General features: G+C 37.5%; 1 protein-coding gene across 4 annotated transcripts in view; it reads left to right on the forward strand.

Annotated features, from left to right (window-relative positions):
* Positions 1-20,431, forward strand: part of LOC113113375 (vascular endothelial growth factor receptor 3-like) — a 72,520-nt gene that overhangs the window by 50,054 nt on the left and 2,035 nt on the right. Inside the window, exons 4-27 of one of the 4 annotated variants that reach the window (XM_026279517.1) lie at positions 416-547; positions 1,293-1,463; positions 3,138-3,280; positions 4,345-4,516; positions 4,633-4,750; positions 4,919-5,094; positions 5,732-5,897; positions 7,752-7,878; positions 9,817-9,925; positions 10,425-10,766; positions 11,208-11,354; positions 13,445-13,576; positions 14,127-14,233; positions 14,519-14,654; positions 15,682-15,786; positions 15,884-15,997; positions 16,333-16,421; positions 16,521-16,638; positions 17,189-17,289; positions 17,573-17,695; positions 18,420-18,531; positions 19,702-19,801; positions 19,916-20,021; positions 20,167-20,279. In XM_026279517.1, the coding sequence (XP_026135302.1) occupies positions 416-547; positions 1,293-1,463; positions 3,138-3,280; positions 4,345-4,516; positions 4,633-4,750; positions 4,919-5,094; positions 5,732-5,897; positions 7,752-7,878; positions 9,817-9,925; positions 10,425-10,766; positions 11,208-11,354; positions 13,445-13,576; positions 14,127-14,233; positions 14,519-14,654; positions 15,682-15,786; positions 15,884-15,997; positions 16,333-16,421; positions 16,521-16,638; positions 17,189-17,289; positions 17,573-17,695; positions 18,420-18,531; positions 19,702-19,801; positions 19,916-20,021; positions 20,167-20,279 (3,259 nt within the window). Of the gene's footprint in view, positions 1-415; positions 548-1,288; positions 1,464-3,137; positions 3,281-4,344; positions 4,517-4,632; positions 4,751-4,918; positions 5,095-5,731; positions 5,898-7,751; positions 7,879-9,816; positions 9,926-10,424; positions 10,767-11,207; positions 11,355-13,444; positions 13,577-14,126; positions 14,234-14,518; positions 14,655-15,681; positions 15,787-15,883; positions 15,998-16,332; positions 16,422-16,520; positions 16,639-17,188; positions 17,290-17,572; positions 17,696-18,419; positions 18,532-19,701; positions 19,802-19,915; positions 20,022-20,166; positions 20,280-20,431 lie in introns of all 4 variants that reach the window. The other 3 variants (XM_026279519.1, XM_026279518.1, XM_026279520.1) reach the window with 3 other exon arrangements.

Below are 20,431 nucleotides of genomic sequence, written 5' to 3' on the forward strand. Positions count from 1 at the left end.
TTAACGGTACACACATTTGAAGGAAATCTCTGTTGGTCCATTGAGTTATGGATGTTTATCTTGTATTTGCATGCTTGTGTATGTAAGACATGTTAGAATGCAGACCATAACTGGCCACTAAAATTATGTTATGTGTAACATTACATATAACCAGAGCATGATTCACCAATGTTACAGCTCAGATATAAATTCTTTTTTAAATGCATTTAACAAAGGATTCACATTTCTGCTTTTAAATTCTGTAGTAAATCTGTTTGAAGTGTTTTCTGTTATCTTTAAGGTATTATATCATCCGGAGGGAACTATAAGCAATAAGATATACTTCCTGTATGTTTTTTGGCTTGGTTTAAGGTAACACAGGGACAGGTTTTAATGTAGACAACTGTACTAATGTCAGTTTTCTTTGAACAAACAGACCCACAACATCCATTCATCAAGACAAATGAGAACGGCATGGAGGTAATCTTCATAACGGATTCTCAAACCCACATTGAAGTGCCATGCCTGGTTTCAGATCCTGACCTGAAAGTCACTCTGTTCTTGGTAGGTCCTCCAAAACTCTTCCAACAGCAGCTCACCTGATCTCTCTGTTTCTGCAAAATGGATTAGGGGACTTATTTGTTTTCGTATTATTTTAGAGATCAAGCCCAGGATAATTAGCGGTACTGTATGTGCAGCATAAATGTAACTTTAGCCCTTAGCTGACTCAAGTGACAAAGCTTCCCAAGCTAAAGGAAATGAAAACAGTAATTTAAATAAACTTTTTTTTTTTCTAAGAATTTTTGCAACTTGGTTGTTCTCCAGGTAATCATAAGAAATGGGCTGAGTTCACTGGGCAAAGTCTGTAGTGTTGAAATGGGGCAGAAGATCTGGGTCCATGGCTTATACTTAGTTAAAATTAACTTACTGAGACCTCTTTAAATGTGCTTTAACTGATTTCAGCCATGTGTTAACCAAACACCCTAACCCTAATCCTACTCATTCATCCCCAAGGACATTTAGTTAAATATGAAAATGTGTTGACTGTTACCGTCTGGTCTCAAATATACATATACAGTGCCCTGTTTCTATTTGCAGCTGGTATTATATAGATAGCTAGCTATTTGAATAACACCACCTCCAGGCCATATGATGTGTGGGATGAGCAGTAACTCATTATCATTCAAAGAGACATGCACGACCATTGAGGAATTTTAACCAAAGTATGTTACAGACATTTCATGAAGACCCCTAAAGAACTTCAAACCTTCAGATGATGTTTGAACTGAATGCATTGTTGTTCGTACAGTTAGAGCAGCCTCCATTGCTTCTAGAAGGCAATGAGATCACCTGGAATAACAAAAGGGGCTGGTCGGTTCCCAGACACATCATTGAGAACAGTTCCATCTTCTTCGGCTTCTTCTGCTCCACCTCAGTCCACAACAAAGAGCACAGATCATCTGTATATATTGTGCAGGCCATAGGTAAGTATTAATTTGAATAGCTGCCCTTCATATCATAACCGTCTAACATTACGTTGAGCAGATTATTATTATTTTTTTTGACACATTCCTTTTCTTGAGAATCTTTCTTGAAAAAGTTGTTTTAGGTATTAATGCATTCTTTCTAAATCCTTGGCAGTTTTTAACACAGTAATTTAATAGTTAACATTATTAATGGTTATTGCTATAATAGCAAATAAAATATCAAGATGTTATTGAGTAAGTTGAATTCTTTGTTTTGCAAAAAACATTGAAAATAATGGGGGATATTGCCAAGAGGGATCATTTATATTTTCAATTTAAACCATTTGGCAGATACGTATGTGCTGAATGACATGAATAACAAACATCCATCGATCAAAACAATCCATGTCAACAATCACATTCCAGTTTCCATCTTTTGATGTTAAGGTTGTGGTTAGGGATGGGAACAGCTTTCTCCACCAGCCCCGCCCATTGCAGTAGATTTGAGGCTGATTGGTTAATAGGAATGTTGTACCTGAACCAACAAACTTTGTTGATCTAGAAACATGCTTTCCTTGGTTAAACGTCTTGTAGGTTATTGTTTAAGTCACTAAATTGATTGAAGTATAATTTGATGATTTAATGAGTAAAATGATCTGTGATGTAGACTTTACATTTCATCTCATACCGAAAGCAAGATTTGTCCAGATAGTAGATTGTCTTTCCACATCCTGGTTCTGGAGTTGGCTGTGAGCTTCTCCCATCCTGTTCAGGGACCTCTTAGAAATACTTTATCATTAAATTGCAAAATGAGGTCATCATCCTTCTTTTTTAATCTAAAGTGAGGGTCATACAAAACATTCGCCAAGATCAATAGCCTTTTTACTGAAGAGGGGAAAATGTAAACTGTGCTTCACTTGCAGAATTACCGTCCATACCAGCTGAAATCCTGAATAAATATGGCATCAGCATATCTAATCAAATTTACCTAATGGCTTTCTTTGCTTCACTTGCTCTATTTGGGCCTGTTCAAACTTACAAAATACCAACAACTCACAAATTAATAGTTGGGTTTAATCGATTAATGAGGTTATTACACACAAACACACAAAGGGCCACAGTAAAGAATACCTTTCACTGAAACACGTCATTCAATGCAAGATCCTGTAATTTTACAGTATTTTAACATTTGCTGAGAAAGTTTGATTAGTAGTGACGTTAACTTAGGAAGGCATTTGTTAACTCAACACATAACACGTTCCACATTGTTTGTGGTTCATGCCTCAATAATTTGGGTCAAATGATTGTTTAAATAGTAAGACTGGCATTTTCACACAAAAATCTGTAACATTTTATTTTTACAGTGTTCTTGTTACTACAGTAATAACAGTAAAGTATAATTAAATAATGCATAATTACAAGCAAATAACCCTAAACCTAATCCTGCTGTTAATTAATATTACTCAGTATTTATTTGTGTAATTACACTTCATCAAGGACATTGCTTACTTAAGCGATACTGTATATCGGTACATTAAAAAAAGTCCAGTGCATCTAGCAACCACATAACAGCGGCCTGGCAACCCACAACACCCTCGTATCATTGTGGAGACAGCAATGCTACAAATACTACATCCATGGATCCAAGAACTTGAAAAGTGCTGACAAGTCCATGTTTGCAACACCTAACAGGACTGAAGTTTCACGAGCTCAAGCTGTTTCCCGAGGACTCGCCCGTGGAGCTCATGCAGGGCGAGGGTCTGGAGCTGAACTGCACAGCGCTGGTGGAGTTCAAAACTGGTGTGGAATTCCAATGGGACTACCCAGGCCAGAAGGTAATTACCAGGCCACACTTCATATTACAGTTATCAGCTGTTTCTGATTGAAATATAAGAAAGAACATGACCTGTCCAATTCAGAAAAAAATGGCCTTTATCTAATTAATCTGTGATTAAAAAATGTAGCGGCTTTGGTGTTTTTGCTTTTCTATAGTACAAAATCTCTGCTAATATAAGCAAACTGTTATATTAATCATTCTCCCACACTCATGTGCTTATCTGTGGCCACTCATACATCTATCCAGTCTCAGTAGTCCAGGATTTAACTTCTGCATCAGCCTTAGTTATGCATTTCTTGTGTACTTGCAATTCATGTTCAGGTCACATTTTGCCTAAAAAGTATATTTTGCATAAAGAAAATAAAGGCTATTTTTATTTATTGTTTTATTTAATTTTATTTATGTATGCAAGTACTTCTTTAGAATTGTATAAATCATGCATTTCTATGCATTAAAAATACAAATTTAAATTGGCATAAATATAGGCACAATACAAAAAATTTAGAAAAAGTTAGAAAAAATGGGCTCCAATGATCTTATATTTTATATAATCTTGTCTTATATTGCATATATTTATAATATATTTTGGTAACACTTTAGAATAGGGAACACATAATATTTCCCTGAACAAACTCAGAATTTGCTGCTTATTAACTACCTTACTAGTTAGTAAGGTAGTTGTTAAGTTTAGGTATTGGGTAGGATTAAGATATCTAAATTATGATCATGCAGAATAAAACATTAATATGTGCTTTATATATACTAATAAATAGCAAATATGCATGCTAATAAGCATCTAGTTAATAGTAAGGATTGGTCCTTAAAATAAAGTGTAACCTATATTTCTTATATATTGTGTAGACCTCACTGTGCCAGTATGACTGACAGTGATCTATGACTGTGGTATAGTCGTTCTAGTGACCTTTCAAAATGAGGGAAAAGCTAGTTATAGGTGCTAGTATGTAGTATTTTAATTGGTGATGTTTCAAATACCAAGTGTACACAATAAGTACACAAAAGGCAGACCATTAAATCAGATATTTTATGGCACTGTGCGGACAGGAGAACAGGCCGGCGAGTTTTCAGTCTGTGCGTAACATCCTGGACAAAGCCACAGAAGCCTCTAGTATCCTCACAATCCGAAACGTTCACGTGGATGATAGCGGTTACTACACTTGCACGGCCAGAAGTGTGGAGGTGAAACGAGAGCTTACTACTGTAGTCTTAGTTCACGGTAGGTAACAAAATAACTACGCCTGTACTACTATAAATTGAAATATTAGAATATATAGTTAAACACAAACCATAAATTACTGCTAATATAACAGCTCTTCTTCTTTAATTCCACAGAGAAACCTTTCATCAGCTTGGACTTCAGGAATGGATCAGTTATAGAGGCAAAAGAAGGACAAAAATCTGTCTGGCTGCCTGTGAAAGTGTCAGCGTACCCCTTACCAGAAACACAGTGGTAAACCGTCAAGCTACATGTTCAGCATACATCAGCAACTTGTGTAAAGGATTAAATCAAATGCCATCCATACAAAATTTCATGGACACAGGACACGTTTGCTCTTTTAAAAGTAGTCATGAATGTGCATATACTTATCCAAACACTATAACATCTATATGTGTGCAGGTATAAGAATGGCAAGCTGATCACCAGACGGCCAGAGTTCAGCCGGTTTAGGGGCCAGCAGCATGCTCTGGAGATCAGGGAGGTGTGTAAGCAGGATGCTGGAGAATACACTCTGGTCCTGAAAAACACACGTGCAGCACTGGAGAAAAGACTCAACTTTACTCTCATAGTCAATGGTAACTCTTTCAACGATGCTTATTTGAAATATCTGCTGTTTTGTATTAGGTTGATCCATTATTAAATATAAATTAAATAGACCCATGGTGGTTAAAAATCTAAGCTGGAAACAGAAAGATTGTTGGTGCAGTATAATTATGATTCATCAAGTGAATGAAGATAAATAAATAATGCATGAAAAACCTTTTCCTGCACTAGCATAAGGATGGCAGGTGGAAGCTAAAAAGCATGGACTAAAATTTAAGATTTCATAGCTGTGGTCGTGAAATAGATATACTTATTGGCCAAAGGTTTGGAATCATTTACATGATTCCACTTAATTTAGAAAGAAGTCTTGTTGATACAAAACACAGTAAAAATGGTTATAATGCAAAATAATCATGCAATTTAGCAGTTAGTTCACGTTAGCTCAGGTCCATTACATTATAAGTAACAATTACAGCTTTTTAACAATGTATGAGTAATTTAAAAGCATATAGTAAATGTTGAAATTATTTTGAACTCTGATTAATTAGTATGTTTTTATTGCTTGGTCATGTTAACTAATTTAATTCAATAATGTTGACAAATGGAAGCTTATTCTAAAGACTTTTAGTGATATCTGTCTGTCTTACATTTCTTGATTTGCATGGTTAGTTCCTCCTCAGATCCATGAGAAGGAGGCAGCAACACCTTCTAACCCCTACAGGAGGAGCAGTCGACAGACGCTCACCTGCACCGCCACCGGGACCCCTCCTGCCACCATCACCTGGCAGTGGAGGCCGTGGAGCCCCTGCGGTCTCAACAGCACCCGCAGAACCCTGTAAGAAAGCACTGGATCGACACGCCACATCTGACACCTAATCTGAATCATGCTGAAAACCTCTGCCTGTCAAGAATTCATGTGGTAGGGCTGAGAACGAGGTTAAGAGGTACTCTAAACATCTCAGGTCTCAGGATGTTGCTGCTCTGAAGGGATTGTGCTCCCAGTGTCAACACTGGATCAGTGGGACTATTAGTTGATCTGGCGAAGCTGTCGAAATCACCATTGAATCTTAAATGCCGGTGCTTGCGGTTCACTCTGAGTTCAGAGTGGATAGTCTTTGTTCCTTTTGGCGACTTGCCCACAGTCTCTTACTGGTCGGAGATGCTCTTTTCCGTGTTTTCAGAAGCCTTGTTTATTTTTCCTGCAGTAAAGGCTGAGCGGGCGGCGTGGTGGCAGCTTTTCTTCCTTGTTGACTGGAGATAAGGCAGATGGGGAAGGTGGGGAGGTTAGGAGGGCATTAGGGATATTTATAGTGTTCAGCTTGGAGAGAGCAGAGTGTGAAGGACAGAGGCCTGTCGTCTAAACAACAGGAAACACAGAGACAGATTCATTCAAGCATCCTCTGGCCCTGAAAGAGGACGCCTTGGATCTTCTCTGTGGTTTGAGTTCCTTCTAGAGTCCGGGTCGGAGGGATCGCACTACGGGCAGCAGCTGAATCATTCAGACAGGTCCAGAGAGAGCCGGAGGCGAACCACAGTTCTCATCTCACAGCTGAGGCCTAGAGTCCTTGATCACACTCAGACTAGCATTCAGAGTGCATTAAATATTTATCAGCAGTTATTATTTCTGATATCAGTCTGTGCGTTCTACTCTGAGGGTGTAGATATCAGCACTGTTCCAAAACCAAGTGAGCTTCCTACCCAGACAGTTTTTAAAACATTATATGGGGGATTCACAGCTGGCATGATGGGATTTTAATAAAAGTTGTCTATGCAATCTATGTCCTAAGCATTTTTTTTTTTTTTTTGGTGCTTCATGACTCAAGCCAACTTTGCATGAGTGGAAAGTTATCATGCTTGTTGTTAAAAGTTAGGTTTGAAAATGTACAGTATGTGTAAATAACCATTCTTATTCTTTGAGAATAGCAAAGTCCACACCACAACTATAACCTTAATGACACTGAGGAACTGTATTGTTGAAATCGATTACAAAATGATTTTCAAGCATTAACCGTCAATTAGAATTAAAATATTGAACATTTACGGCAGCTGAAGACAAAACTGCAGTGCACACTTACAATGAACAGAACTTTATCATCTGTTGGTGTGACCAGTTATACAGATATGTTTTATCACTTAGGCCCCATTTACACTGCATGGTTCAGGTGACCCAATTCGGATTTTTTCCTCTCATGTGGCACAGATCGGATATGACCGGTGAACATGTAAGCAGGAAAAAACCGCATGGATTCTGATATTCTCAGATCGGATTCAGGCCTCATTCATATGTGGTAATAAATCGGATATGAATCGGATACGTGCATTTGCATGTGCCATGTAAGCAGACAAATCGGATATTCCCCAGTAAATGCGAGTCGTACGTCATTAAAAAAAAGTGACGTCAACTCAGGTGGACACCACCAACTGTTAATTCTTTGAAATGGTTTAAAGGCTAATGCTTGTGTGTGGCCTTCATTTGTCGTTCCTTACTTAGCTCTCATCACACACAGGAAAGCAGACGCATCTAAAAGCTCTTCCTGGTGTGGGAACTGTCAATGTGCACATCCTGCATCTGATATTCCCGCTCTCCCTCCCTTTTTCTCATTCCCGCACACACGTTAGTGATGTTTTGTCCACAGACATTTTATAAACGTGTTCAGTGGTATTCATAGTTGTGTTTATATTTTCACAGGAGTCGAAGGGGTCAACGAGACAAGATCCCCATCTGTCAAAACTGGATAGATCTGGATCCTGAAGACGCTGTCAATCCTATCGAGAGTATTGACGTTTTGACTGAGATGGTGGATGGGAAAGAAAAGGTTTGCTTCCTGTTTGAATTATTCTTATTTCCTGAAGGTTTCCCTTGAGAGTCCGAACCAAATTTATGTGCCCGCAACATGAACCCTGAGTGTTTTATTTGCCACCAGATATCCGAAACTTGACATCTAGGGTTAGGGAGGTGGTGGGGGGCGAATGCGTTACAATTTCCACTTTCGAAATATTTAAACCCATCTTCCAGTTCTTGCTTCCTGGATGGAGAGGGAATAAACACACATTAACACAGCACTCTCTTCCTGTTTTCTGTCACAACTGTGAGGTGATTTCCTGTGTGTGACCCTGGGAATAGGAGTGGAAGGGGAAAGAGAGACCAATACAGTATATAGCTTAAAGGGATAGTTCAGCAAAAAGTAAAAATTCTGTCATTATTTATTTACTCTTACTGTATTTCATTCTGAACCTCTTTCTACTGTTGAGCACAAAAAGAGATTGAACTAGGGGTGGGCGATATCTCGATATTTAAAATATATCGAGATATTTTTTAAACACGATATGGATTTTGACATATCGTATATATCGATATATTGTTTATATTCTGATTCCGGCACTTTGCTTGTTTGCCTTCCCTGTGCTGTGCTCGCCCCCGCTCGCTCGCCCCCCGCCTCCTTGCTTTTGTCCCCTCTCACCGCGCGTGTAGAGAACTAGTCAAAAAAAAAAAAAAAGACAACTGGCTCCATTATATGGAGATACTTCAGTTTTAAGGCGTAGGGCGAACGGCAGGCAGATGTCTACTGTAGGGCCCAATGAAACGCGGACGGAATCGCGGAATCCAGTCATAAAAATGGAATTTACAGTTTAACGCGGAATGTCACGGAATTGGTCAAATTTTAAATGAATTAAAAAAAAGTCGGTCATGCACTTACATCAAATCGCGAAATGGACTAATATCTGCAAATATTAACCCGGAAAAGTCTATTTAAATATGAATCCTGCATGTTCTGCGTGTCTGTGTCAACGAATGGAGCAGAAGCGCGTCTTCATTCATTAAACACGGAAGCTCGCATAACGCTCGCGCTGATTTCATTGTCTTTCCTCTCTCTGAATAAAGACGTGAACACATGAGGAACATCTCCAGAACTGCACTGAGAGTCACTTCATGAGCATCTGACCGTTTGATTTGAGTAAGACTAGCTCATATCACATCATAGACTGTGGTATCACATACACAGAACTGTGAAGGTAAACCCGTCAAAATAAAAGTATTTGACAGAAATCTATTACTATTGTACAGCAGAATGTAGATAGCCCACTACTACTACTATTAAATGAAACGAAAATAATTTTATAAGGAATAATCACAAAACATTTCTCCCATGTTTTATTTTTAATAGTAAATCCCCTTTGTTTACCAAAAAATAAAGTTTGCTTAATTTTAAATAATTAAAAGATAAATTAAATGAATGTTTTATGCCTTCATTTGATAATCAGAAAAATGTAAATACACAGAATTTCTGAAGGGAAAAAAACATTTCACATAAGGCTATTTTAAGAATTGTTTTTAACTAATTAAGTTGTTTTTATGCATTTAAATAATTGCACATGCTAAAACACAGAATTAGGTAACAATAAAACATATGGTGAAGAAAAAAATAAAATGTTTCATAGGCCCCTTAACATGTAATATTTGCCTTATTTGTTTTTGCAGTAGTTTTTTGGGGGTTATTTTTCCTGTAAAGATATCGAGATATATATCGTATATCGAGATATAGCAAAATATATCGAGATATATTTTTTGCTCCATATCGCCCAGCCCTAGATTGAACCCCACTGTGTTATTTTTCAAAACATTTTTTTAGTGTTCCACAGAAGGCAGTCTATACAGGTTTGTAACAACACAACATAAAGAAATACTGAGTTAATTGCCTGTGATCCAAATGAAAACAAGTCAGTCTTTGAAATGGTTTCTGTTGCTTCCACAGACCGTCAGCCGTTTGGTTATTCAGAGCGCCAATGTGTCAGCTATGTACAAGTGCTCGGCAGAGAACAAAGTGGGAAGAGATGAACGGTTGATCTATTTCTACGTGACCAGTGAGTTTCACCAACACTTTTGTGCCAAACAAAGATATGTGGATCTTCACTACACACAGCTTCCTGATGCACCAAACTTGTTTAAGAAGCCATTTCACTTGGTTATATTTCACAATAGGAAAGAAAAGATGATCACAACTTCTGTTTCATGAAAACTTTAACACTGAGTATTAAACATAAACTATATATAAAAAGGCTGTGTTATTTACAGAAAAAAACTGCAACTGTGGTTGCCAGAACTTTACTGTAAAAAAACATGGAAGCAATATTTAATCTTTAATAGATTGATAAATAACAGTAAACAGTAAAAAAAAATAAAAAAATACATATTTTGTGAACTGAAATAATGTTGATATACCAAATTACTAAAATCTGTTTAAAATTGGTAACCAATGTAATTTACAGACAACCACCTTAAAAAACATTAAAACATTCTCAAAAACCTAACCTTTCAATGAAGTAAAACAATCACAATTATTATTTTTCTTATTCTATTCAGCTATTCCAGAAGGTTTTGGGATAGAGATGGAGCCCTCGGAGGACCCGCTTGAGCAGGACCTGGTACGGTTGAAGTGTAATGCAGATAATTACACCTATGAGAACCTGCGCTGGTACCGTCTGGACCCGCAAGCTGTTCCTCCAGAGCTGGACTGCAAGAGTCTGCACCAGTACGCCGAGTCTCTGGGGGGGAAGCTATCGTTCCAGACCGCCAGCAACAACTGGGTGCTGGAGCTCACCATTACCAACATCCAGCTACAGGACGAGGGAAACTACGTGTGTGAGGTGCAGAACCGGCGCAGTGGAGAGAAACACTGCCACCGCAAGTACATCCCAGTCAAAGGTGAAGGTCATTCAGTGATCGCTTTTCTAGACTGGCATTGCTGTAAGCTGACCTACTTTCAAAACCTAGTGAGCGGTCTTGCTATCAGAATGCTGTTTGCTGCTGACAGTATATAGAAAGCTGACTTCCTTAGAATTAAGGATAGAAATAAGTATATTTACAATTTATGAAATAATATATCTTTGGGATTCCTTAAAAAATAAGTTCTCGTTAGGTTTTGAAACAAAGGTTGAATCTGGATTTTGTGTATTTTAGATTTTTTCATTGTCCACTGATATAGCTGTCTGTGCATTTTGAACCAGATACATCTATTTTAATCATGCAGGAATGTTATTGCCCACTGTCAAAATGGCCAGTATATTTATAATGTGTCTGTATGTCACTGTCACTACAAATTATTTAGCTGAAGGCCTGTTCTCTCTCTCGCTGTGTCCGTTCCAGCGTTGGAGGCACCACGCTACCGTAACAACCCCACCAATCAGACGGTGAATGTGAGCGAGTCGCTGCAGATGGAGTGTGATGTCGAGGGCACACCCTCTCCTCAGCTATCCTGGTTTAAAGATAGCCAACCCCTCCATCAGATATCAGGTTACTCGTTCATGGCTGTCCTTCTCCACAGTTATTAAGGGTGTTGGACCAATAATGTGTCTTTTACTTCTATATCCTAACATTTAAATAAATAATTTGATACAGTGTACTTACTATGTACATACATGTTTTTATATTGGTCAATATAAAAAAAAAAACCTGCATGGATGTCTGTGATTAATATCTGTAATAACAGTGTTACCCTGTCCCTGCCACGTAACCCACTGATAAACCTCACCATATACCAGCCAGCAACACATATACTATTTCTTATACAAAACAATCAAATTGCAAAAAAAAGTATTATCAAAAACTCTGAAGTAATTTGTCAAAGTCTGAATATCATAGAGACATCGATGGTGGGTTCTTCTGAACTGTTCCATGAGCAACCACCCAGAAAAAAAAGGCAACCTAAAAATGGTCACATCCATATTAACTGTTTTATTCAAGTTTTTATAAAAAAATTTAATTTAACATGACCGAATCAAACTAAATATTGTACTTACCAATCAGGTATAAATTTCTACAGCTTAGAAAACATTTAGCATCACCGTACTATACCAAACATGTTACAGCTAAACATTCAGAATAACCTAGCAACCGCATATCAATGACCTGGCAACCACTCAGGACACCACCTCGGCAAACTCTCACATTTTCTAGAGAAAATATAAAAACTACTGTAGTTTAATTTGAGGGAACCCCTACTTTTGAGTTTGACAGGATATGTGAAGTAAAAGGTATAGATTTAGGCACGAAGATATTGCATTGTCTGCTTTAAACTTTTTCAGTTTGATTTCCTTTCCATTTTGATTTCCTCTCCATTTCTGTGCATGTTCTTTAGCTTTCTTCAAATTAACATTTAAAGCTTCTCCAAAACAATTAATTAACAGATCACATTACACCCACCACAGCCATTCCCTCTATCTCAGCACATTCAAATAGGAACACCCTTATACATGAGCACATACTAACACACACATACAATGTAATTCTGGTACTGGTAAAGGCACTCCATTCATGCTAATATATTGGAGATCTGTTGGATTGGAAGTTGGATGGGTCACTGGACTGCAGTATAATAGTATATTGTGAATAGTTGGAACAAAACAAAATAATAACCCCAGCTCTGGGGAATGTATGTGGGTTGCTAGTGGGCTGTAAGTGAATTCACATGCAGTGCATGTACTGTGCTGTTTGCTGATAGGTGTTATTGAGGAGCATATTATATTGGAGTTCAAGAGCTATAAGCAGGACGTCTAATGTGCTGCTAATGTGTGACTGGACAATATGTTAAACCTTTTTTTTTTTTTGCTCAGCCATTTCAATTCATAGCAAAACCACAGACATATTTATAGATTGTGAAATCCAATACAGTTCTGATTAAACTTTCAGCACTGTAGCAGAAGCAAGTCTCTGATTATTATGTAATAGAAGAGAGATCAGGCTGCTTTTTCCTGCTAATTGCACTTAGCATGTCATAGAATGGAAAAGAACATAATTCATGTTTCCCATAAATCCTTGTTTAAGGCCATATATCAGATACATTTCAGTTCCACATTTCAGTTTTTCTTGTGTTTTCAACTTTAGATTAGGAATCGCTATTAGATACGTGTTTGCCCTGAACAAACTCCTAATTTGCTGCTTATTAATAATTAGTAAGGTATTTGTTAAGTTTAGGTAGATGTAGGATTAAGGGATCTAAAATATATATAGTCTTGCAGAATTTACAAGCTTTATAAGTACTAATAAACAGCCAATATGTTAGCTATATGTTATATGCATGCTAATAAGCAAGTAGTTAATAGTGAGAATTCTTTCTTAAAATAAAGTGTTAGCAAAGTTTTTTATGGCATCAATGTTATATATATATGGAGCTCACAGGGCTAAAAATTCACATTCTTTCTTATTTTCTGAAAGTATTGATGAATAAAGAATATCAGTGGCTATATACCATGATGGCTTCTTTTTCTTCCAGTTCAGACAACAGATAAATAAGTCAAGAAAGCCGTAACAAAAGAGGATGCTGTGCCATAAAGCCATGGCTGGCTGGCAGATTGTGTGTTTGACAGTTTTGTGGATGTGTTCAGGGATCCTCCTGCAGGACTCCAACCGGACTCTCAGCATTCAGCGAGTGCGAGAGGAAGACGCCGGTCTGTACACCTGCACGGCCTGCAACAAGAGGGGCTGTGTTCAGTCCTCTGCCTCGGTGTCAGTCATCGGTGAGAGCCTCTTGTTTGCGTCCGGTGGTGCTGTAGTTTTTACTTCACTCTCCTGTTTCAGGATGGTGCTTTGCCCTTCAATTCAAATTATTTAGTGGTTCAAGTATTCTTATACATACACAGACTAACACACACCATACACATTCACACACATTTGTTTTATATCATAGTGAGGGCTTCACCCACTGATGTCTATTCTTAGATATTCTTAATCTAATTTTAATTCCTACTTCCTTACGCCATCCTAACTAAATTAAAAGTTTTGATTTGTGATTAATTTTTTTTAGTTCCTTCATGAAGATGTATTTGTTGTGAGGACCCCAAACCCTTACCTCAACTGACATAGCTCCTTTCTAACCTTCATGCATCTCTTCTTTATCATTACATACATAATTATGACAGCTAATGTACAAATTTCCTTTAATCTTAGTACAAAACAGCCGAATCTAATGCATGTTATTAGAATTAAATCAATTTAGAAGATGTGGACTTTCATATTCAGTTCATATTCAAAGTAAGCTTAAATAGAAACATTTATTTTGTCTGCCAGGTTCTGATGACAAGACCAATGTAGAAATAGTGATTCTCATCGGGACGGGAGTCATCGCCATCTTTTTCTGGGTCCTTCTCCTTGTTATCTTCTGCAACGTCAAGCGAGTCAGTACAATGTGTTGCACTTTACATGCAATAATAACATAGTGATTCAAGGAACATTATTTAAATCTGCCCATGATATCAGCAAGAATTTTTTGTAATAATATGTACTTATATCAACAGTGCCTTGCCTTCCAAACCATATCGGCACTTCAGTGTTGAACATGAGTAGTGGAGTCAGCAAGTCCACAACATAATGTGGAGCGCCGCAGCCTCGGGCTCACTGTTTCTGCTTTCCTATAGGCTGCGGTGTCCTCCATCAGTAATTGTTATGGTGTTGTCCTGCAGGTGAACCCAGCAGATATCAAGACAGGCTATCTGTCAATCATCATGGACCCGGGGGAGATGCCGCTCGAGGAGCAGTGTGAATACCTGCCCTACGACTCCAGCCAGTGGGAGATATCCCGAGACAGACTGCGCCTCGGTACTCTCACAGATTGTCCATTTTAAAAACTCTGATATAGGATTTTAATTGGTCCAAATGAAGAACTTTCATGGCTTGGATCCCAGAAGTATATTTATGGTCTAGTCTTTTTCAATGGAATTTTAATTAAGCATTAGGCTCCGGAATCCTTGTATGATGTGATAAAGGATGTCTCGTGAGGAAACTTTTGTGAGTGGATGAAAAGCTGATTTTGTTTAAAACAAATGTAACTTTAAAATTTAGAACTGGGGCTGAATTATTCAAAACAAAACAAAACTGAAGCAGTGATATATCTTATCAAGTCATAATTATCAAATCAGGCTGTTAAGTAAAGAAGTATATAGTCTGTGTCACTGTGCTGATGATAGCATGTTTTCAGAGCGGCTCAGTTCACAGTAAATGTGTTGACTTTTTTTTACATGTACAATTGCATAATTCCCAGCATTTTGGTGGACAGAAGTTTACAGCATTTCACCAAAATAAAAAAGGTTCAAGGATTTGAATGTTTGAAAGTGAAGAATTTAAAACTTAAATATTTGAATTATAATTTGTAGAGTGTGTTAGCTCTTGTGAAGTCAACTCAAATGTGAACATCCTTGAAAGTAGCTATTTTCATTAGCAGCAGAGCCTTTTTGTTTGTGTCTCGATGTCTCAGCATGAGCAATATGAGGCATTCAAGTAAATATTTTATGTTTAAGGGGTTCAATTGACAAATAAGTTTGGGAACCCCTGGACTAATATATCAGCTTTAGCACAATGATGGTATGCATAGCACGAAAGATCACTGCGTTTTCACTGTGTTACAGTTGTTAACCAAGACATTTTGATATCACTTGTTCATTGTATTGCTTTCATTGGCTCAACTATTTAGAAGTGGTTAGATTTATTCAGTCCTATTTGATAATCATTTTGATATGGCACACTATTCAAGCGTACTTTTTGGCAAGCATTCTAGTCTTGAATGCTATGTATGAGGGATAGTAAAACATTTCTTTTACTAAAATTTATTCTTTGTTCATGTTTGCAGGAAAGGTGCTTGGGCATGGAGCTTTTGGGAAAGTGATCGAAGCTTCGATCTTTGGGCATGACAAAAAAACCTGTTCAAGCACAGTGGCTGTCAAGATGTTGAAAGGTTCAGTTTTACCCATAAACTACAGTGAATACAGAAACGTCCATTTATATAAATAGATCCATATAATTAACGGTGTGTGTGTGTGTGTGTATAACAGAGGGAGCCACAGCCAGTGAACACAAAGCTCTAATGTCAGAACTGAAGATCCTCATTCATATTGGAAACCATCTCAATGTCGTCAACCTTCTTGGAGCATGTACCAAACCCAACGGTATGGATGTACCATTGTAAAACGGATACCTTTGTTCCTGGATGCTGATTGGTCAATACAGTGATTAAGTAGTGAACACACACCCGGAGCAGTTCGGTGCATTGCTCAAGGGTCTCGCCTCAGTCGTGTTATTAAAGCTGGAGAGAACAGTGGATTTTCATTTCCCTGCAGGACCTAAGACTCGAACCCACTATCTTTGGGTTACAAATCTGACTCTATCCATTAGGCCATGTGTGATTGTATCCTTGTAACTCAGAATTGACAAATATTGGTTTGTCTTCTGCATTCGTCTTACTTCTTTCTAAACCTCTCTGTTTAACATCTCTGATTGTCAGGTCCTCTCATGGTTATAGTGGAATATTGTAAATATGGAAATCTCTCCAACTTCCTGCGTGCCAAAAGGGAGTTCTTCTTACCATACAGGGTGAGAGAGACGAATAACATGATATTCCACCCTCTCGCAACAGCATTACAACCAATAATAACTGATATTGATCTGGTGTAACATGGGTTGTGTTTGCAGGATCGTTCTCCTAAAACCCAGAGTCAGGTGCGACGGATGATAGAAGCGGGTCAGGTCAGCCAGAATGAATGTCAGCCGTCCACCGCTTCCAGCATCATCCCACCCATGCAGTCTCGTGGTAAGAGCACTCAGAAGGTCAGAGAACAGAATATATAAAGATCTATAAAGATTATATATTAAATATAGGCTGATGTTTACCTGCTGGATACTTAATCTGCTATAACAGTAACATTTCAGGAGGCATTCATATGCAAATTCTGAGTAGAAAACTCATAATTATGATTGGGAAGGATCATTTTGATTCCTGAGTTGGAACGAGGCATTCGTTTTAAACATGGCAGGATACAGTAAACTGCTTCACAAAATGATTCACTGTTTGAAAGCACTTGAAATGCCACACACTGGTGACACCTGCTGGTGCAATGAGAACACAGCCCAAACATGCATACAACACGCCTATGACAAACCAGCTGCAAAGGTTTTGTTGAAAGTTTCGTTTATTAAATGTAATTAATAAATCATCAAATACCATTAAATATAACACCCAAGCAATCACCCAAAACAGCCTAACATTTTTATAAAGGGTCTTTCTGACAATTTTTCAATTTAAATTCTTATATAATGCATTTAAGCTTTTCAGATATTTTCTTTAGTTTTTCTGTCCCCAGTTGCAGTGGATGATCTTTGGAAGACTCCGCTCACAATAGAGGACTTGATATGCTACAGCTTTCAGGTCGCTCGAGGGATGGAGTTTCTGGGATCTCGTAAGGTATAGCAACATGTTTTTAAGCTCATCTTCTCTGATGGATCACTAGTCATATTTAGCAGGTTGTAGATTATTAAAAGGTGAAATTTAGATCTCTCGTAGAGTAGTCTATGCTCATCAGATGGGGGAAAGTTTTACTGGATACAAATGCCTAGAACATGAAAAAATAAAATCTGATAATAAATGTAATTGATGATGAGAAAGTAGCAAATAATTTCAGATCTGCTGATCTATTGGGAAGTAAGGTGTATATATAGATGTAGTGATCTCGTCTGTGGTCTGACAGTGCATTCATCGCGACCTGGCGGCTCGCAACATCCTCCTGTCCGAGAACAACGTGGTGAAGATCTGTGACTTTGGTTTAGCACGGGACATCTACAAGGACCCTGACTACGTGCGCAAAGGCAATGTAAGAGAAACCCTTCAAATAAGAGCATGATCCAGACAGATCTGTAGTGTAGTATAGCAGTATGAATCTCATGAAGACTCTCCAGACAAACTCCAGACAAAGTCCAGGTCAGGGTCACGAGGGTTCGGTTTGTCACTGAAATAATTTGATTCAGTGACAACTTGTCTTGAAAAATACTTGAAAAAGGATACAAAAAAAAAAAAAATATATATATATATATATTTTAATTGTAAAGCATGTATATGTTATGGTAGTATTTATAGTACAGCATTTAATGTAAACATCATTTGGGGGGAAAGTTTCTTTATTGATATTAAAATAACTTTTTATTATTATTATTTACTAATTTTACACAAAATATTACCTGGACATGAAAAATGTGACCCCACTTGAGATTCAATATGAATGTTTTTCAGTAAAGGCCAGTGGTCAAAAATGACTTGTCTGGCCTTTGCATCATGAAATATCAGCAATCCAGTGAAATTGACAGAAACGGTGAGGCAACTTTACTACATAATATAATAAAAAAAAAAAAAAACAGAAGCAAAAGATGAGCATGTAACAATACTAATGTTACTGCATGACATAAACATAATGCAGCAGAAAGGGTAAATTTATGAGATGCACTGATGAATAGTTGACCCACTGCAAATCATATGAGCTCCAGGATCATGATAAGAGTGTATTCTCACTATTATAGGTCAAATGTGATCTGTGTTTGCAGGCTAGACTGCCGCTGAAGTGGATGGCTCCAGAGAGCATCTTTGATAAGGTTTACACCAGTCAGAGTGATGTATGGTCATTTGGAGTGCTGCTCTGGGAGATCTTCTCACTAGGTAAGAGTCTAGCTGATATCTCTCTCTCTCTCTCTCTCTCTCTCTATATATCTATATATATATATATATATATATATATATATATATATATATATATATATATATATATATATATATATATATATATATATGTTTATTGTTTTTATTGGTCCTTAAGATAAAGTATCCTAAAGTATTAGTATCCTCCTAATTAATTCTGCTCTGTTTTAATTTTCTTAACCCTTGTGGATTGTTCAAATTCACTACCCTTTCGGTATGTTCGGGATGAAAACATCCACTCAATTAAACTGCTGTAAAAATGTATCAGATTCATTTTTTTTTATTCTTTTTTGCATAAATCTGTTAATCATCTTCAGGCCTGATCAAAACTACCAAATGTTTAAAAAAAATCCAAGATTTTAACTCTTTAATTGCCATGTACATAAACGATGTCGCTGATTTGGGGGAAAAAACACAAAATGACTTATTTTCAATATAAAAGTAATTGTGGCTGCATTTTTTTTTTTTTACTTTTTATAACAGTCCTGGGCATGTCAAAGATTAGTAGCAACATTGGCTTTGATGCATTGTTAGTTTGTTGTTGGTGGCTGTTTTTGCCCCATTGACTTCCATTATAACCACATTTTTTGATGCAAAGCCATGACACCATATAATCATGCACTCTTGATTGTTTGTGGTTTTCCCTTTTGGGAAGAGGTAAAATTTGTTATATTTACAGTTGATCACTAGGTGGGACCATTAACCCTTTAGATAGGCCTGTGCAAAAAAAAAGGCTTAGTTTCTGGCTTGTATATAGAGTTATATGGACTATAACAGCAAATTATAGTGTTTGTCTGTGTGTAAGATTCTTGATTGTTGGTGGTTTTCCCTGTTGGGAAGAGGTAACATTTGTTATTTTTTACAGTTGATCACTAGGTGGGACCATTAACCCTTTAGATAGGAATGTGCAAAAAAAGGCTTAGTTTTTGACTAGTATATGAAGCTATATCAAAATAAGATTTGTCACCAAAAATCATTCCATTAGCTCAAACACAGAGAAAGTTGTGGCCAAAATAAGACTCAACTTTAACCCCTAGTGGACGAAAACGTCCCCAACAACGCATAAGTGTTAAACTTGTACAGAGTCTATGTTCATAGACTTACAGTCTTGATTGTATCACGTCCCATTAGGAGCGTCTCCATACCCCGGCATCCAGATTGATGAAGACTTCTGCAATCGACTTAAAGACGGTACCAGGATGAGGGCACCAGACAACGCGTCCCCTGAAATGTGAGCATTTTTAAGTGCAGCCTGAAGACTGTCTGTGTGTGTTTGATCTACTTAAGGCTGCTAATCAGACTGATGACATCAAACAGAGCTCTGATGTGTGATGTGTTCTGCTAGATATGGCATCATGCTGGCCTGCTGGCAGGGCGAGCCCAGGGAGAGACCCACATTTCCAGCACTGGTGGAGATACTTGGAGATCTACTTCAGGAAAACAGTCTGCCCGTGAGAAAAAAAAAAAAAAAACTTCTTATGAAATTCTGTACATTCAATAACAACATCTGAGCATTACTCACTACCTTCTTTATTATTCAAGTCAGCTGGTTATTATAAAACTGGTGTATGTTTGAATGATTATGTGATTTTTCAGGAAATCCCTTTCAATGCGTCTCAGAGCTCCGATGATGATGGCTTCTCACAAGCTTCCTCTCGACAACCATCACAAGAGGAGATCAGACTCGCCAGCAACACTATGTCCACTCGGTACATACACAGTTTATATCAGTGCTGGGGGCTTTATTTTTATTCAGAAATCCAAAAAACGAAAATATTGGAATTTGGGGAACTTGTTGTTATTTATTAAATTCTTGCTGATATTTATGAAATTCTGATTCTGGTGTCCTGAAAGCTTTTAA

This window comes from Carassius auratus, chromosome 14 (genome assembly GCF_003368295.1).
Source record: "Carassius auratus strain Wakin chromosome 14, ASM336829v1, whole genome shotgun sequence".
NCBI classification, from domain to species: Eukaryota; Metazoa; Chordata; class Actinopteri; order Cypriniformes; family Cyprinidae; genus Carassius; species Carassius auratus.